Source organism: Carassius auratus, chromosome 2, assembly GCF_003368295.1.
Source record: "Carassius auratus strain Wakin chromosome 2, ASM336829v1, whole genome shotgun sequence".
Lineage (NCBI taxonomy): Eukaryota > Metazoa > Chordata > Actinopteri > Cypriniformes > Cyprinidae > Carassius > Carassius auratus.
Genome location: NC_039244.1, coordinates 17,376,577 through 17,396,617, shown reverse-complemented (window position 1 = coordinate 17,396,617; position 20,041 = coordinate 17,376,577). Strand labels below are relative to the sequence as shown.

General features: G+C 38.2%; 2 protein-coding genes across 6 annotated transcripts in view; one reads left to right on the top strand and one right to left on the bottom strand.

Annotated features, from left to right (window-relative positions):
- The window catches only part of LOC113118562 (nuclear receptor-binding protein 2-like), a 465,395-nt gene that overhangs the window by 389,468 nt on the left and 55,886 nt on the right, over window positions 1-20,041 (bottom strand). The window lies entirely within an intron of this gene.
- Window positions 1-20,041, top strand: part of LOC113118444 (arf-GAP with SH3 domain, ANK repeat and PH domain-containing protein 1-like) — a 39,246-nt gene that overhangs the window by 14,410 nt on the left and 4,795 nt on the right. For 2 of the 5 annotated variants that reach the window (XM_026287610.1, XM_026287650.1), the window contains 23 exons: window positions 1,087-1,159; window positions 3,109-3,254; window positions 3,348-3,422; window positions 5,360-5,409; window positions 5,602-5,731; window positions 6,497-6,582; window positions 7,460-7,535; window positions 7,865-7,951; window positions 8,533-8,541; window positions 8,999-9,099; window positions 9,585-9,654; window positions 11,679-11,766; window positions 11,936-11,984; window positions 13,920-14,083; window positions 14,260-14,393; window positions 14,554-14,645; window positions 14,794-14,980; window positions 17,036-17,121; window positions 17,209-17,324; window positions 18,160-18,227; window positions 18,392-18,499; window positions 18,855-19,080; window positions 19,551-19,712. In XM_026287610.1, the coding sequence (XP_026143395.1) occupies window positions 1,087-1,159; window positions 3,109-3,254; window positions 3,348-3,422; window positions 5,360-5,409; window positions 5,602-5,731; window positions 6,497-6,582; window positions 7,460-7,535; window positions 7,865-7,951; window positions 8,533-8,541; window positions 8,999-9,099; window positions 9,585-9,654; window positions 11,679-11,766; window positions 11,936-11,984; window positions 13,920-14,083; window positions 14,260-14,393; window positions 14,554-14,645; window positions 14,794-14,980; window positions 17,036-17,121; window positions 17,209-17,324; window positions 18,160-18,227; window positions 18,392-18,499; window positions 18,855-19,080; window positions 19,551-19,712 (2,383 nt within the window). The remainder of the gene's footprint in view (window positions 1-1,086; window positions 1,160-3,108; window positions 3,255-3,347; window positions 3,423-5,359; window positions 5,410-5,601; window positions 5,732-6,496; window positions 6,583-7,459; window positions 7,536-7,864; window positions 7,952-8,532; window positions 8,542-8,998; window positions 9,100-9,584; window positions 9,655-11,678; window positions 11,767-11,935; window positions 11,985-13,919; window positions 14,084-14,259; window positions 14,394-14,553; window positions 14,646-14,793; window positions 14,981-17,035; window positions 17,122-17,208; window positions 17,325-18,159; window positions 18,228-18,391; window positions 18,500-18,854; window positions 19,081-19,550; window positions 19,713-20,041) is intronic. The other 3 variants (XM_026287620.1, XM_026287632.1, XM_026287642.1) reach the window with 3 other exon arrangements.

Sequence of the window (20,041 nt, the reverse complement as noted above, 5' to 3'; positions counted from 1 at the left end):
GCAGTTTTGATTTTTGAAATGATATCCACCCTGTGACAGTGAAGTGCGGTCGAGGGGCTCTCCCCGTTCTCGTGCCGGCGCGGTTGCTAGGAAACTGCATGTCAAGAGTCTGTCACTGATATGATGGCTTGTGTGCTTATTATCCATCAATTTTGCCAATCCAGGCTGTCTTGTCTGAGGATATCTTGCCTAATGGGAAAGTCCTGGCATAGTAGTTAGAGAGTTTGACTCCTAACCCTAGGGTTGTGGGTTCGAATCCTGGGCCGGCAATACCACGACTTAGGTGCCCTTGAGGAAGGCATCGAACCCCCTACTGCTCCCTGGGTGCCGCAGCATAAATGGCTGCCCACTGCTCTGGGTGTGTGTTCACGGTTTGTGTATGTTCACTGCTGTGTGTGTGCACTTTGGAAGGGTTAAATTCAGAGCACGAATTCTGAGTATGGGTCACTATATTTGGCTGAATGTCACGTCACTTTCACTTTTTAACCCTAGGGTTGTGGGTTCGAATCCCGGGCAGCAATAGCATGACTGAGGTGCCCTTGAGCAAGGCATTGAACCCCCTGGGCTCCCTGGGTCCCGCAGCATAAATGGCTGCCCACTGCTCCGGGTGTGTGTTCACGGTGTGTGTGTGTTCACTGCTGTGTGTGTGTGTGTGTGCACTTTGGGTGGGTTAAATGCAGAGCACAAATTTTGAGTATGGGTCACCATACTTGGCTGTTGTTACCGTAACTAAATGTTGATTTAGTTTATTAGTTAGATGAATTATTTTTAATCAGCATAACATTTGATGTTTAAATATTGCGATTCACAAGGGTAAAAGCTGTTATTCTGTTCCTCTAGTTCTAAATTTGGTCTCAGGGAATATCCATGAGTATTGGAAATGCTTCCAAGCCTCTGCATCTAATGTGTTGTTATGGTCCCATTGTGATTATGAGATTCCCAATATTTCCTTTTGCCTCTTGAGGTGTGGCCGTTGATGCAGTTCCTCTGGAATTCAAAGATCATGAATCATAAATGAATCACAGACCTTTTTTAGCAGTGTTTCATAACCATCCTCTTCTCTTCTCTTTTTGTCTGGCTCTCCAGGCTTTGGACCAGGACCGAACAGCTTTACAAAAGGTCAAGAAATCCGTCAAAGCCATCTACAACTCGGGTCAAGGTGAGTTTTGACCCAGCTCTTCAACAGTAATTCTGGAAATATTAAAATATGATTCAAAATTTCCAGTAAAATTTTGATAAAATGTGTGGCTGTAAAAAAAAAAGAAAAAAAAAAAGGTCAAACTGATTTTCAACTTGTTTCATTGACAAATTCCTGTTGAAGTACTACTTTAACCAACAATCCTGAAGTGAGAAGTCGCTGTTACCATGGAAACATGATTTTCCATAGCACTTATTTTTCACTGGCGTCTTACTACAGTCTCTCCCCCATTCCATCTAGGGAAACTCAAATGCTTACATGCCCTCTAGGGTAAATCAGCATGAAAGGTCAGGAAATCCTCCAGACCATCTAATGAGTCTGATATTGTGGTTTGGTTGTGGTTTGGCTCATCCAGGCCCTTCTCTGCCCTTTATCAGCTTGTAACTCAATGTCATTCCTCTCCTATTGGCCAAGCACACAGTCCAGATGCCAAATGTCAGAGCGTGTTTGATCAAGGCTTCCTAATGCCTAATATTTACACTCGGGCATCTCTGGTGGTTCTGAAATTGACAAAGACGTTGACATATGCAAGGTTGGGATCTGGGTTAGAGACTGAGAACCAAACAGTGTGTGGATAGAAGTATATTTAGCACTCTAAAACAGGACAGACAAATGTGTTCTGCTGCTGTGTGACCTAGAGATGGGTCACATTGGACGACTAGACTATAAAATCATCAAAAAAACCTACAAAAGATGATAAAAGCAGTGCTACAGCGGCATGCAGATGGACGTCTTTGGGCCTTGTGCTGTTTGATCAGCAACCTTGTTATGAGTTTATTATAATTAAAGGGTCAACCTTTTAACACACAAACAAATCTTTAGAACTGCATTTGACTGAGGCCAAATTATGATTATGACGATGATTATTATTAACAGCAGCAATCCTAACATTGTACTATTTATAATAATTGTATTATTAGAACACCTTTCAGCAATAGTAAATGCTTTTTGTGTTATTTCTAGTATAAAATATATACATATATAATATCTGTCCAGTCTTTTGAGTGGAAGTGCATGCATTTGGGTGAGATTGGTAAGCTCATTCTGAACATGACTGGGTCTACATGTGGGGATTTAAAGTGATGTTTTTATGTACGAGTATGACTTCCTCTTGTGAGCCGCAGTGCTTGATTGGCTGACCTCTGTATCACCTCAGTAATCCTTGGAGAGCGCTCGTCCTCTGAACCTCTTCGGCAATGCAGAGACATCCCTCTCATGATTCAGCCAATGCCAGCAGAATGTCTCTTGTTGGGTTTGTGAATGCAATCACACCAGCTCCAGCTGAATGCAGCCGCTCCTGACGCACATCACTCTGCTCCTGATGTCTTCCTGAAGTGGAAAGTGTGGAATGATGTCTTCCTGAAGTGGAAAGTGTGGAATGATGTCTTCCTGAAGTGGAAGTTGTGTGTTGCATGTTGTGCTACCGAGTATAGAGCATTACTGACAGAGAGGATGTAAACCGGCTGTGTCCCGCTGTGTTATCGACTCTTTGCTGTGTGCGTTGCAGGTGGCCTCTGTGTCACGATCCTGTTTAATCAGATGTGACTGTATAGTAAGCACTCTAATCGGCTCCTGATGATTAATACCTGAGCGCTCGACACTTGGCGTGGGGCTTTTATTCTATGTTGAACTGAATTTGCTCGTGTTTAGATCTGTCTGCGACCTTTTAATTCATCTGTGACATGCACAATCTGCTTCAGAAATATCGACAGTTAAATTAATTTATGTTTTTAATCTAATGGCTTATATTGTATGTAATTGTATGTAATTAATGAAAGGTGCTATACAAATAATAATTTTTGCAATTACGTTGGTGATTGGTCCATACACTACACACTCACCTTTAAATGTTATTAAAAGTATATTCCAATCCTATAATAATATGCATGATTTGTTCTTATTCTCTACAGAGCATGTGCAGAATGAAGAGATCTATGGGCAGGCACTGGACAAGTTTGGCAGCAACTTCATCAGCAGAGATAACTCTGATCTGGGGACAGCCTTCATCAAGTTCTCCGGCCTTATCAAGGAACTGGCCGCTCTCCTCAAGAACCTGGTGAGGGCTTTTATTTAGTTTTATTCTGCATTATTTTCTAAGTCTTTATTTTAGTTCAAGATTAATGATCTCTGGACTGGTTCTCCTCCTCAGCTCCAGAGTCTCAGTCACAATGTCATCTTCACCCTGGACTCTCTGCTCAAAGGAGATCTGAAGGGAGTGAAGGGGGTAAGATTAACATCCCTTTAGTCTCTGGACTAAACTGATTGGAAAGGCCCCCTCTGAGAAACACCCTGATTTACTGCTCCATATACCTGCCTTAAATGAATCCCACTGGACCAAGAAACAAACACTGTAAATCTGGTTGGAGTTAAATTACAGGGTTCTCCACGCCACTGTCCTCTATGAAGCATAGTGCTGAAGGAATGACCACTGTAAGCGCTAGTAAACAGTGCTGGAGCGTTTAAAGCCCTCTGACTCAGTTGGTTTGAAGCGATTACTGGTTGACTGGGTAAAGAGCTCAGACATCAGACTGACCATTCCTGTCAGCTGCTTGTTGATGTCTCAGGCTTGAATGCAAACATGTAGTGACTGTGAAAATGACTTCCACTAAGTGTAGGGCTGCCTCATGCTGAACGGTTTTGGAAAGGCTGTCTGATTGTTTTCACTTTAGCATGACCCAGGCTAAGAGCCTCTGCAGCATCAGCTGAATTTCTAAATGGAAGTGATGAGGCTTCACTTTTTTTTGCTCAGTAGACGGAGGATACATACCTACCAGCCCCCTTTCTTTCTCTCTTACTCTCTTATCTCGCTCATACTTTGTCCCTCCCTTTCTTTCAACCCCTTACTCAGCGAAAACGAAACCCTTCTCTAAAGTCCTTATTGACAGAGGCAGAGGCGTTTGAAGGGTATAAGTGCAGTCCCTGGAGGACATTATCAGCTCTCTCTCAAATCTTTCTCGCACTGGACGCACAGATGCTTCATAAACCATTAAAATGCACCTACACCAATTCCTTTATGTGTTCCTCAGAGAGTGAGTATGAGGAAATGGAGACAAAACACAAAATTACTGCAGAACTCAATATAGTGGATATAGTGTTATACATACACACACACACACACACACACACACACACACTCTCACACATTCTTTCACAAACACATTTATATGTCTTTCACAAACACATATATATATATACACACACGTAAAATTTAATATATAAAAAATATATAAAATAAAAAATTAAATTAAATACATAACATTTATTTAAATAAAATAAAAAAATATATATTTTAATATACATATATTTTATTTTATATATATATATATATATATATATATATATATATATATATATATATATATATATATTATTTATTAAAATATATATATATATATATTATTTATTAAAATATATATATATATTTAATTTTAATATATAAAAAATATATATATATAAAAAATTAAATAAAAAAAAAATGTATATATATATATATATACACACACACACACACACACACGTAAAATGTAATATATAAAAAAATGTAAATCTAAATTTACTGTGCGTTCAGTTTCTACATTTTCAAAATTTACTTCCAGCTTCATTTGATGTGTAAAACAGCATAATAGATGGGAACTCTTAAAACTAGAAACATGAATGACAAACTGCATAAAAGTGCAGAACAGCACCGAGGGAGATCTCTTCATGCTCAGAGTTATATGTAGAAGCATAAACCGCTGTAATCTTCTGGATTCTGCTTCAGCTTTATGAATATATTCATGCCATAAACAAATTTATGCTTATGCATATGCTCTTTCTATACCTCAAAAAGGACTTAGCCAAAACATCTGTGTGTTTCATGATCAATTATTATTTGAGTAGATGAACATTTGGGTAGTAGCAAAGTGAATAATGTCATTAAGTCCAGAGAATCGCTTTCTGAGAGCGGGAAAATCTAATCAAGCTGTTGCATTACTACAGTGCGTATCAATCACTACTAAACATTTCTGAAGTAAGTTTTTAGAATAGATTTCTTAAAATGTGGATGATTTCTTTGATGCTTTATAGTGTATAACAATGTGTTCAGTTTAACAAATGCTCTGTAGCGCTGCACAGTAAACCTAATCGCTTCCTGCACTTTTGATTTTATTTCCTCCATCACAGGATCTTAAAAAGCCTTTCGACAAGGCCTGGAAAGACTACGAGACCAAGTTGTAAGTATCGTTACTGTGTGCTTATATTTTTCTGTCTTAGTATTCAAAACATTGTTTAATGTAGTGATATACAGCTGTTTTATGGCTATGCTCAGATACAACAATATATCATCATCATAGAGAAAGTGCTACTTGCGGTAACCTCTAACTGAAATGAAGCTTGTTGTTTCTCTGTCGTCATTTTGATTGTAGCACAAAGATCGAGAAGGAGAAGAGGGAACATGCCAAGCAGCACGGCATGATCCGTACAGAGATCACCGGCGCAGAGATCGCAGAAGAGATGGAGAAAGAGCGGAGGATCTTTCAGCTGCAGATGTGTGAGGTGTGTGGGCTTGTGAAAATGAATACTGTCTGTCTCTTTATTCCTCGTTCCTTCCAAGAATAATAAACATGATGGTAGTTTGGATTGCTCAGCAACTTCAGTTTGTCTCTTGTTTTATTCTGCCATGATATCTTCTCTCACTTGTGGTGTTGTGAAAGGCCAGGAGATTTTCAGCTGCATTCATTTTTCACTCAGAAGCTCTGGAGCAAGTTTTGAAGTGGCGGCTCGAGACATCATGGCATAGCAGAGTTGTGAATATAATGAATATTAATTAGACTTTTCTGAAGTTGCTAGGTAACATTGCTGAACTATCCATTCACATAACCTGATTAATATTCATGAGTCAAACAACATTAGGCTTTGTATATTCAGGTGCAGAATATGCAGCATAGACATACTAGGATATCAGTCCAGTGTTATGTTTAACATAATTTTACATGACATTTTGCTGTTTTATATATATGTTTTATACATTTCTTATACACACATATATCTCCAAGCTGAATTGATCTAGAGATCAGGTCTGCAGTAGAGCATTTATTCATTTTCAAGATAGCACAAAAATTATATCAACAATTTAATGCTTAATTACGAAGTGCAAACCATTTAATCATCAAACAAAATAGGTTCCAATGGCCACATCAATCAAATAAAACAGCTTTTAACCACTTCAAATCATGTCTGTGTGTGTGTTTAGAAGCGTGCAGTGTCATTGTATTTTTCTATTAACACACACGTGTCTATATTGTTTATGGTTCCCAACAGTACCTGATCAAAGTGAATGAGATTAAGACCAAGAAGGGAGTGGATCTCCTGCAGAATCTCATCAAGTATTATCACGCACAGTGCAAGTGAGTGTCTTCGATTCCTGTAATTCCTAAAGAATTCCTAAGAATATTCTCCTAGATTAGTTCATTATCAGAATTTATGGTGTGAAGTAGAGATATAATATATTCAAAGAGTTTAAAATTGCACACAGTTATTAAATGTACTCTACCGTTCAAAGGTTTGGGGTTGGTAAAAGTTTTTTTTTTAAAAAAGTGACAGTAAAGGCATTTATAATGTTACAGAAGTATTCAATTTCAAGTAATTGTTCAAAAAACTTTCTATTCATCATGAAAATGTATCCCAATTTCCACAAAAAAGCTGAAAATGTAGCTTTATTTTAAAATATATTAAAATATAAAACAGTTAATTAAAGTTTTATAATATTTCACTATATTACTATTTTTTTATTAAATAAATGCAGGCTTTGATGAGCTTATTTCAGAAACATTCCAAAAATATAAAAGTATGAAGAAGTATCATACAGCTCCGGGTATGCACATACAGCAATGATAAGTTTGTCCTCCATTGTTGTTTCTGATTTTCCCTCCACTCGCTGCGTCGTAATCACGTCACTACAAGAGCAAGCTCCTGATTGGTTAACGTGGCGCGAAATTTAGCCAGATTTCAGATTTTTCAACTTGCGCGTTTCATGCGAACATCACGTTTTGCGCATCAAAACGCTCGAAACGCTCAATTCGCGCCACATCATTCGCGCGAAATGGCCGCATGTTGTCTATTCACGCTTTGCATTGACTTAACATTGAAATCACTCGCTCCAGACGCACTATTCGTGTCTGGTGAACTCACCAGTACTGACCCCAAACTATTCAACAGTAGCACATGTAGTGTTGAACGAACACCTTGCAACCTTTCATTTGTTCTTCTTGTGCTTTCTCTCAGTTTTTTCCAGGACGGCTTGAAAACCGCTGACAAGTTGAAGCAGTATATCGAGAAATTAGCAGCTGATCTTTATAATGTTAGTTAATCTTTAATTATTTTTGCTGTTTTGTTTTGTTGTTAGTTCTGTTATTATTATGCATCTCTACTTGTGAGAACATTGCAATTATATTATGTATGCGATCATGAGACAAGCATAATTAATATATGTGTCTAAGAAACATGTGAAATATGATCTCATATTCAGACAGATAAAGTATTACTCAAAACAACTGTTCCTTTTGAACAAGTAATAAAGGTTCACCAGCAGTGCCTTCTCAAGAGTGTTTACCACTATGAAAAAGTAGGTGTTTGTTTTATATTGTTTATTTCACCCTATATTTTAACACAGTCAGTTTGTATTGTCAGATAAAACAGACCCAGGACGAAGAGAAAAAACAGCTCACAGCTCTCAGAGACCTCATTAAATCGTCTTTACAACTGGACCAGAAAGAGGTAGGTACACCAGCAATTGATTTATCCTCTGCCTTTAATCCACAATGGCTTGATGAGGGCTTTTTGTCTTTGATTTAGTGATGACAAAGGGTAACTTACCAGAGTAGTGTCAATTCCTTCTATAAACGTATGCACCAATGTATTTACATGCTGTACTTGACATTATAGATACGATTAAAGATGTGAATTTGCTTTTCATGTCCAGTTGTCATGACTTTTAACGCCTCTGTGAGACATGTGAAGTAGGTTTTCAGTGTTTGCATGCAAGTGCACACATTCTCATGAGAGACAGGAAACATGGACACGCGGGTCAGGCAGTGACAACACAAGCTCTTTTGTAGAGCCCAGCGTTTGATCTCTTATGTGTTTTGTTTGGAGTTGATGTCCATTTGAAGCGGACGTCTCTGGTCTCGATTGAATAACAATGTTCTGTGTTGTATTATCCTCGAACGTGGCTGTGAATATTGTAACGTTAGGCTCGCTCTTATTTTTATTCTATGCACACTGCAAAAATAATAATCTGACATCTGCATTTCTGACTCCTCTCCTCCTTTTTCATTTTCACTGCCTTCCAACTGAAGTCTAGGAGAGTAAGTTCATAAAAGTTACATTTAATGTTGCCAGACTGTTTTTCCCAATTTAGTTTTATTTTATATATATATATATATATATAGATATGGTGTGTCCAATAACACTACTGAAAATACTGTTCATTTTCATTTAAAATTAATTTTCATTTAGTTTTGTATTTTTGTTACACATACCATATAGTGTGTACATTAGGTGCTAGAATAAAATGTTAATCTTTTTTTTTTTTCTCAATTTTACATTATAATGTTTAAACATTCTTTGTTTAAGATCAAAAAACTTTCCTCTTGGTTTTAAGGAAAAATAAAAATCCCAGATTTTTTTATGTAGTTTCAGACTTTTGGTCTCGTTGTTGCTGTTGTTTTCTTTTATTATTTTTATTATTTTTATTTACCCAATCTATAATTGTGTGATACCTTTACTGATTAGATTGTGAATGTTTTTTGTGATGATGTGCAGGATTCCCAGAGCAAACAGAGCGGTTACAGTATGCACCAGCTGCAGGGTAATAAGGAGTTTGGCAGTGAGAAGAAGGGCTATCTGTTTAAGAAGAGTGATGGGTGAGCTCACAGTTTGACCGGAAATGTAGTCTGATGTTGTTTTTAAATATTCTGTGTAGTGTCACTTATTTCCCCCTCTTTAAGTGCAGAAAATTGCTATATAAATGTAATTATTATTATTAATAGCCTCTTAATTGTGCCTAAAGGAATTGGCTACTCTGTAATTAATTGATTCAGTATTATCACATTGCTTCTGAACGCTGCTTTCTCAGGCTCTAAAGTTTCAAGACAGCCAAATAAACACAATATAAATTACATAACACACAAAATAAAAAATAATTTGTGCTAATTTGTTAGAAATGATTTACAGATTCATATACTTTACACTACCATTTGAAAGTTTCAGCAAGGACACAGCATTGAACAAGAGAGAAAATAAAGACATAACTGCAGTTTATTTGAAATAGAAACACACTGTTTTCAACACTCAAAATAATAATCATCTTAGAGATGCGAAGGAAGAAAATTATCATTTTCTTTCTCAGGATCCGTAAGGTGTGGCAGAGGAGGAAGTGCTCGGTGAAAAATGGCATTCTCACGATCTCCCATGCCACAGTGAGTACTACACTACTCAGAGTAATGCTGCAAGATATGTGTTCGGTGGCTAGCTTACAGAATTCGCTGATATTTGCTTTAAAATGATGATGATGGTTTCATTATAGTACTACTTTACCTTTGACAGAAGGTATTATTTTTTAAGCCTGATTTTTTTTTAATTATAGCTGTAGCTTTCAAACTGTTGTATATAAACAGTGAAGCAACACAGCTACCACAGTTGAATAATCTCAAGGCATTTCGTTTCCTTATTGTAGCACTCAAAACTCTCACTCGCTGTGTAAAGGTGAACGTGGGGGGGGGGGGTAGCGCTGCCCAGTTACCATAGAAACATGCACCCCGTGTGATCTGATTCATACACTAATGATATTAGCACGAACGAGACCCAGCATGCTCCGGGCCCCAGGTGGTCTATGAGTTTCCTTGTGCAATCTGCTGTTAGGACACTGTTGCTCAGCAGATGCCGTGTGGAGTGAATGCATTTTGCTCTCCAGACGCTGTGGCAATGTGCTCATGTTCCTGTCTGATAGCATTTTAATGTGAAGAACTTTTCTGCCATCACGTCTGTGCGTTTCATCAGCATAAAGTGCTCCTGCAGTGCTGGCATTTCTGTTTAGCCACCTATTTAATCTCTATTTAGTCACCTTGGGTTTTACTAAATGAATTTTCTTATTATTATTAATTATTCAGTAACAGAACAGTGAGTCATCATTGTTGTTGCATTAATAGTGTTCCTGTAGCTCAACTGGTAGAGCAGTGTGCTTATCAAGCGCAAGGTTGGGGGTTCATACCCAGGGAACACATGATAGTACAAAATTGTTAGCCTGAATGCAATGTAAGTCGCTTTGGATAAAAGCATCTGCTAAATGCATAAATCTAAATCTAATATTGCACATGATATTGAATTTATTGAATGTTAATACTGAAATAGTTGATCCTGTTTTGAATTTAAATCAAATTACTTGTTATTTCTTATAACAGTGAGAAACATTTTGCTTGTATCTGAAGTATGATTTCTGCAATACTGCTCAGTATTTCTTCATAGCTGTTATTGTTCCCAATATGGAGCTATAGCTATCAGTTTTATCACATTACATCCAGCTTATGCTTTTGTCCCAAGAGCATTGTGTAGGTTTTTTTTCTTTTTTTCAGCAAAACATTATCAGATTTGAGTTAGATATAAGAAAAAAACATTGAGAATACTAGTGATTCTTAAAAGTCTGTTTAATTGAATTTTGTTGCAGAATTATGTTAAATAGAATATTCATCAATTAATAAGTTGAGCAATGATTTAAACAAATTTTTTGCCCTGCCAATATTTTCACGGTTTTTACTGTTCACTTTTTTATTAAAAAATAAATAAATGCATATATATTCAATGAACATATATAACTGTCCAACCAATATATATATATATATATATATATATATATATATATATATTTTTTTTTTATTATTATTTGTATTATTTGTATTATATTGCTAATTATTATAATTAGCTAATTATATTGCTAATTTATTATATTGTTATTATTATTGCTTTTCAATAGTATTAAGCCTCAAATGTCAACTTTACATTGGAATTGTTTCTTCTTTAAATAAAAAAGTACAAATATGCATAGTATTATAATGATATACTAAAACTGTTCAAATTAAAACAATGGAGAAACCCTTTAGATAACCTGTAGAAAAAAAAAACATCTTAAACACACAGAATAACATAAGTGGACACCGAACAATTAATTGCCACTTTGAACGATTATGTAATTGTGGCATCCATAATTGTAATTGTGATTAGAAATTTGATTAATTGTGTAGCCCTACTAACTTATGCTTCCAAGTCACTCTTCCTATTTTGACAAAGCCTCATCTTTGTTAGCCAGGTAAATGCCTTCACCTTGATGACATATTTGGCCTTAAAGGGCAAGTGACCAGTCCAGCGACTCTCAGTCTTCATTGCCGAGTCTGGCAGAGCTCTGTTATGTCTGTCTGCAGGTCATTTACTGTAATTCTGCTCTGTCCAGTCCAACAGGCAGCCGGTGAGACTGAATCTGCTGACCTGCCAGGTTAAACCCAGCGGAGAGGATAAGAAGTGCTTTGACCTTATCTCCCGTGAGTGGCTACACACTTCCCCCACCAAACTTTTCAGAGTACTTTTTTTATCCATAGCAAAGGCCTCTAGAAGTCGAACTCCATTACTCAGGCAGAGTGCAGTGTTCAGGGACTAAAGGGCAATTCACTTCTTTCCCCTAGTAATCGGTCTGCTTCTGTCCCCCTGCAGATAATCGAACATATCATTTCCAGGCAGAGGATGAGCAGGAGTTTGTGATGTAAGTGTGAATGTGTGAGATGGAGAGTTCATACCATCTGTTATTTCTCTGTTCTCATGCTCATGAGTGAGAACAAGATGCGCGTGTATGAATGTTTCTGCTTGTTAATGAGATTAATGTGTGTTTGTGTATATTTCATCCTCGGCTGGCCTATATATTTTTTTTATGCAGACATTTATTCATATACATTATAGTCTAAGAGTAAAGTAAAAGCCAGTAAATCCAGGGGGAAGTTGTGGCCTAGTGATTAGAGAGTTTGACTCCTAACCCTAGGGTTGTGGGTTCGAGTCTCAGGCCAGCAATACCACAACTTAGGTGCCCTTGAGCAAGGCACTGAACCCCAAACTGCTCCTCGGGCGCCGCAGCATAAATGGCTGCCCACTGCTCTGGGTGTGTGAGTGTGTGTGTGTGTGTGTGTGCGCGTGCTTTGGATGGGTTAAATACAGAGCACAAATTCTGAGTATGGGTCACCATACTTGGCTGAATGTCACTACACGTCATTGTATGAAAAATCATTGTGAATATTTGTGAATATGCAGTATACACTCACTGGGCACTTTATGAGGTACACCTTCCTAGTACAGGGCTGGACCTCCTTTTGCCTTCAGAACTACTATTAATTCTTTGCGGCATAGATTCAACAAGGTGTTGGAAACATTCCATTATTTGGTCCATATTGGCATGATAGCATCATCGTTCATTTGCAGCAGATTTGTTGGCTGCACATCCATGATGCGAATCTACCGTTCCACCACATCCCAAAGCTGCTCATTGGATTTAGATCTGGTGACTGTGGAGGCCATTTGAGTAAAGTGAACTCACTGTCATGTTTAAGAAACCAGTCTGAGATGATTTGGGTTTTGTGACATCCTGGAAGTAGCCATCAGAAGCTGGGTACACTGTAGTCATAAAGGGATGGACCTGGTCAGCAACAGTACTCAGGTAGGCCGTGCCATTTAAACGATGCTCAGTTAGTATTAAGGTGCCCAAAGTGTGCCAAGAAAATATCCCCCACGCCATTACACCACCACCACCACCACCACCAGCCTGAACCGTTGAGACAAGGCAGGATGGATCCATGCTTTCATGTTCTTTACGCCAAATTCTGACTCTACCATCTGAATGTCGCAGTAGATATCGAGACTTATCAGACCAAGCAACGTTTTTTCCAATCTTCTATTATCCAATTTTTGCGAGCCTGTGTGAATTGCCTCCGTTTCCTGTTCTTAGCTGACAGGAGCAGAACCTGGTGTGGTCTTCTGCTGCTGTAGCCCATCTGCTTCAGGGTTCGACGTGTTGTGTGTTCAGAGTTGGTATTCTGCTTACCTTGGTTGTAACGAGTGGTGATTTGAGTTACTGTTGCCTTTCTATCCTCTCTAACCAGTCTGGATATTTTTTTTTCCGTACCATTCTCTGTAAACCCTAGAGATGGTTGTGGGTGAAAATCCCAGTAGATCAGCAGTTTTTTAAATACTCAGACCAGCCTGTCTGCACCAACAGCCATTCCACGTTCAAAATCTCACTTAAATCCCTTTTCTTCCTCAATCTGATGCTCGGTTTGAACTTCAGCAAGTCGTCTTCACCACATCTAGATGCCTAAATGCATGAGTTGCTGCCATGAGATTAGTTGATAAGCAATTTGTGTTTCCAAGTAATTGAACAGGTGTACTAATAAAGTGGCCGGTGAGTGTATTGAACATGCCTTGTCTATAGTATATTTTGCTGTGGATTATTTAGCTTGAGAAATATCTGCATGACACATTTATATTGATATATAAATGGGTGTTTGTGTGTAAACCTGTCTTTATGTGTATGGTTTATGTGTGGTATTTCACATAATTTATTGCATGTGTGTGTCCATCTGTAGTGGTGTACAAGCAATTAACGCATATATATATATGTGTGTGTGTGTATGTAAATATACGTGTTGTGCAGATGGATCTCAGTGCTGACTAATAGTAAGGAGGAGGCTCTGAACATGGCGTTCCGTGGAGAGCAGAGTGCTGGAGATGACAATGTGGAAGACTTGACCAAAGCCATCATCGAGGATGTGCTGCGGACGCCTGGAAATGAAGTCTGTTGCGACTGTGGCGCACCAGGTTAGATGAGTTGCTGTGTGAAAGTTTTGTAGCATTGGGATCCCCACTTTGTCAGTGCAACAAGGTATCAAAATAGAGTTTTGCACCACCTTGTGGCTTAGATGTGAATGGCAGGACACACATCCCTCTGTAACTATACAATAAAACACCTAATTTTCCCGTTTCATCTGCTCTAGAGCCTAAATGGTTATCCACTAACCTGGGCATCCTGACATGCATCGAGTGTTCAGGGATTCACAGGGAAATGGGAGTCCATATTTCACGCATTCAATCCATGGAACTCGACAAACTTGGATCTTCTGAACTCTTGGTGATCTGAACATAAATCTTTTAATTTACAATAATTGTAAAAAGTTTGGGGTCAGTACGTTTTTTTGTTTCATTGTTTGAGTAATGATTCAACAAGGATGCATTGCATTGAAGAACTGTTAATATGCTCGTTACTCATAGCCAATGCAATTTCTCCACAGCTGGCTAAGAATGTGGGTAACAGCAGTTTTAATGAAATATTAGAAGGGAATCTGCCGAGTCCTTCACCAAAGCCAACACCATCAAGTGACATGTGAGTACAAGCTTACCTAGCATACATTAACAAATGTATACAGAACTACAGGCTTTAGCTAGGATGACCCTTTGTTTTGTAGTTAATGCACTAATTGATGTAAAACAGTATGTGGTTTGAATAAAGTTTTAAAAGCGAATTTTTTTAGGACTGAGAGGAAGGAGTACATAAATGCGAAGTACGTGGAGCACAGGTTTGCTCGGAGGACAGCCACTACAGCCACAGCCAGACAGGGCGACTTGTACGAGGCTGTGAGAACTCGAGACCTGATGGCTCTTATTCAGCTCTATGCAGATGGAGTGGAGCTAATGGATCCATTTCCAGAAGCAGGACAAGTATTGATCTCTGATTAATAGTTTGTCATGAAGTTACTGATTTATATGCTGCTTATTTAGAGAAATGTAGTCATTTATTCCCTAGAGTGTAATTGAACTGACTTCAGGACAGATGACTAGAGTGGCTTTTTGCAAATGTGACAAACACAGGTTATTCAATATTTTTGTAAGATGCTTCATATTCGTTATAGAGGATATGAAATCTAAAATTTCTATACCACCTTTAAAAGAGCTTCTCAAAGCACTTTACAATAAAAATGCATGTCAATCTAAAACAAAATACAAAATCAAACAAAAGAGCACAGGAGGATTCATTTAGAAATTAAAAAAAGATCTGTTTTTAAATGTGTTTTGAAAATGCCAAGAGACTGTGCTTCCCAAATTTCAACTGGAAGTAGGTTCCACAACCTGGGAGCAGATTTAAAAAAAGCTCTGTGACCCATGAAACATAACAACCAGCAAACCCTGCTGAGAATCATAAAACTTTGTTTTGTAATATAAGGTGTTAATAGCTGAGATAAATAATCCGGGGTCAGACCTTGGAGAGCATTGTATGTGTGTATGAGAAATGGACTCTATACTTAACTGTTAGCCAGTTTAGTGAAAATGGGAGTAATACTGTATGATCTCTAGATTTGGGCCTAGTTAAATTTCTAGCTGCTAAAAAAAGTATGCTTAAAAACCCCAATAAGAAGTTGTTTTTATTTTATTTTTTATTGTGCATTACAATCAAGATTACAGTAAATAAAGACTAAAAATAAAGGGCCCTAAAATTGATCCCTGAGGGATGCCTGTAGAAACTGACCAAATATCAGACCTGTATTCCCTAAAACAACAAACTCTCTGTGTCTGGTCAAATAAGATGTAAGCCAGTTTAAGATGGTGCCCAAAATACCAAAAACTGTTTCAAGGCGTTTCAGTAAAACAGTATGACACTAATATCTAAGAGAATAAGAATAGTAGGAGATCCAGCATCAGAGGCCAAAAGTTATTAGTCACTTTAACCAGGGCTGTTTCAGTGCTATGAAATTTTCAAAACCCAGATTGAAGTTGCTCAAAAAGATTGTTAACAGAAAGATGATTATACAACTGTAAAGCTACAATTATCTAAATCTAAGATGCACTTCTAGAGGATAACGGCAGCAATTTCTAATGAAGCTGGGACAACACGCAGTACTCAATTCATGAATTATGTTAAGCACTGCTGGGCACAAATGGTCAAAACAAGACTTAAACAAACCAGTAGGGGATCAAGTACACAAGTGGTTGCTTTGAAACCTGAAACAACTAACAAGTAAAGAATAATCAGGTTGCACAAAATTTGAAAACAGGGCACCCATAAAACTCTGCATAAGAACTATTAGGAGAGGAAAGGACAGAAATCTAGTAACAAACATTAACAATTTTGGCAGTAAAAAATTGATTTCCACCTATGAAATTTAACAGTGCGAGGCATACTCTATGTACATGCTGAACTGATAAATCCAGGTTAAAAAATACTGCAAAATGGTCAGAAAGACCAATATCGACAGGAGAAGGCTAGGACAGGAACAACTCATTTTCAATCACTAGGTCAAGTGTGTGTCCTTGGCAATTAGTGGAGGCATTTATAAACTGAATAAGATTAAAAACATTCCAATACCACCAAAAAAAATCTTTGGCTAACAAGGAATTAGTTTGATCATTATGTATATTAAAATCTCCCAAAATAAGTACTGTATCCTCTAAGCTTAAAACACAGCAGAGACAATAAATCAGCAAATTCAGACATAAAAAACATCTTTAGTCTTAAGAGGTCTATGCACGGTTGCACTTAACGTTAGATTGTGAGGCAGAAATACTAAAAAACAAGACATGGACATAGGTACAGACACAATGCTGACTTTAAGTTTCAAGTTATATAGCACAATGATATCCCGCCTCTACCCGAATCAAACAGTCTGTAATAATAGCGGAGGAGTAATAATGTTAAGGCAGAACTATATAGCATATTTAACTCAATGCAAATAATTCTCAGTAATGGTGTCCTGATTCTGACTGAATTACTGTCTACAGGACCCGGGAGAGACAGCGCTGCATTTTGCCGTGCGGACATCAGACCAGACCTCACTGCACCTGGTGGACTTTCTTGTCCAAAACAGGTATCAGACAGAATATTCTGTTGTGCACATTTGTCCACTGAGAAAATTAAGCTGCAAGGTGGTGAATATGGATCTGTGTGTGTACAGCGGAGCTCCAGACAGACAGACAGATAGTGGAAACACTGCTCTCCATTACTGCTGCACATACGAGAAGCCAGAGTGTCTCAAACTGCTGCTCAGGGGAAAACCATCTATTGACCTGGGTAAGTGCGTTATCTTAGGCATCTGCCCAAAGATGTTTCAACAGAGACATCATCTGCGGTTATTTTAAAATAAATAAAGGCAGAGCTAAGTACAATATTTTGACCTTGTGTGATGATTAATTTGTTGAAGATTATTTCAACTTTAAATTGGCAATTGTTGTGAATATATGTTAATAAATGATCATGCATTAAACAGTAGTCTGAAAATGTAACTACAAATTAAAATTATAGTTTTCTAGTTTAATGAAATGTATTCCTGTAATGGCAAAGATAAATTGAATGCATCCTTGCTGAATAAAAGTATTTGTTTGACTATATATATAATTTTTTTTTAAAGGTAAGACTTTTTAAGTAAACTTCATTAGTTATCTAGTTAACATGAACTTAGCATGAACAATACTTCTACAGCATCTACGATTAATCTTAGTTAATGTTAATTTCAACATTTGCTAATGCATTATTAATCTTACTGACCCCAAATTTATACTTAATTTGTCATAAAATAATTTGTAAGAGATTATTGGATATTCTGAGGTCTGAAAACATCAGTTGTTAATACAGATATGTGGGAACCGCATGTCGATCTTAATTCTTGGAGGCTCATCCTCCGACATGTTTCATTCCTCAGATTCTTAGCACTAAATAATATACAGGTGTCACCACACCTAACCTGGAGGCTTAGATTTTTGCTTCTTACGCAATTTAAATATATGTAATTTTTCCCAGCCCCTAAAATGTAACTGTTGAAAATCTTAGAACAGTTATTATTTATTCTTAATTGAATTGCCATAGTAGTAGCAGCAAGGCTCTTCCAATGCACTTTGTTTTATTTCAGTAAATCAAAATGGGGACACGGCTTTGGACATTGCCAGACGACTGAAAAATGCACAGTGTGAAGAGCTAGTGAGTGTTAATCGTTGTGTTAACTGCAGAAGATTTTTTGCCATACAACCACCTGAAATTTCAATATACAGTCGTGTAATTACTCAAAACATGGCCTTTTCTGGCATTAACATCAGAGAGGAGGTTTTTTGTATTAAGTTAATAGTTTGTGATTGGGTGCGCAGCTGGCAGAGGCAGCAGCCGGGAGGTTTAATCCTCACGTTCATGTGGAGTACGAGTGGAATCTGCGGCTGGAGGAGATCGACGAGAGTGACGATGATCTAGATGACAAGGTTTGTCAGCCGACCTTTTGTTTTGTCCCATATCTCCTTATACAAGAGTTCCACTTCGCTCTGTGAGTTAAGAGATCCCTCTTTATGCCCCCCTCTATTATAAGCATGAGCATTGTGAGGAATTCTCTGTTAGATTGATTGCTATTTGCTGGAAAGTTCACATCTTGTTAGAATTTTCTCGAAGGGCTTCAAATTCTAAAATCTAAATCATTTTTGAATGCTTCATAAAAGTGCATCCTAAAAATAAATTAAAAATATTCCTACATTTCGATTTGCCTGAAAGCACACTGTATATCTACAGCGCCACCCAGTGCAACCAGTCACTAGTCTCAAATAAATATTTTTCCATCCCCAGCCCAGTCCAGTGAAGAAAGAGCGTTCTCCCCGACCTCAAAGCTTCTGTCATTCCTCCAGCGTGTCCCCTCAGGAGAAGCCGTCTTTGTCAGGGTATTTAGGACACAGAGACAAACAGCGACTGTCCTATGGAGCCTTTGCTAGTTCCGTCTACAGCACCTCCACCGATACACCTGCATCTCCAGTATCAGAGGGGCCCACAATAGCCAGCAAGACCACTTCAAAAGGTACGCACGCCTTTAAACTAAAATAAAGATGAAACTGAAAAAAAAAAAAAGAGTAGGCCAGGTGCCTGTAAAGGTAAAGCATGGTTATGTTTGCATGTAACTAATGGCTTTGCATTAACTCTAATTGCGGGGGAGGTATAATCTACAATCAATGGAAACTAATCATGAGTGATTGTGAAACCTCCTCTCAACCTCACAACTACTGTCTGCTTGCAAACCAAACTTCAGTGAGCAACCTTTGTCTTTGGTTTCAAACTAATTGGATATCAGCCCGCCGCCTGCATTCTGGGACTAGCTTACCCAAACATGAACATTAGCTAAAAATTGACTATTCTGGTTATTTTGGTTGTGCTTCCGGAGGTGATTTTATACTCCTCCTTGGTTGGAGTGCTGCCTTTCCCCCTTGTGTTTTGGTGCGCTCGGGCCACACTTGGTTCTCGACCAATCACGTCATCTCGTCACTCTTTCAGCTCCGTCCACCGGACCGCCCACCTCCCTGCCACTGGGATCGCAATCAAGTGCAGGAGGCAGCTCCACTCTGTCTAAGAAGAGAGCGCCTCCTCCACCTCCTGGACACAAGCGCACCCACTCTGACCCCCCCAGTCCCGTACTTCAGGGCCCGCAGAGCAAAGGTGCGTCCAGGTGGAAACACCTCAGTTTGTGTCTGAAGAAACAACATTGCATCACAACTTCCGCTGACAGAAAAGAACTAAATTCTTGCAGTTTTGTCGTTTTGGTGCTGATAGTGGTGGTGGTGTTGGTGTGAAACGGGTGGGTATGAATTCTGAGCCTGACCTCAAATAGCCATTACAATATAGTGATGCGCTGAGTAATTGATTTAGGACTTGAGTATGTGTTGATGATCAAAGACTGAGAGCTTTCAGAGTGGAAGCGTGGCATGTCAAACACCCAAGGATATTAATACAATTAGTGCTCAACATTACATTATCTTCAGTAATTT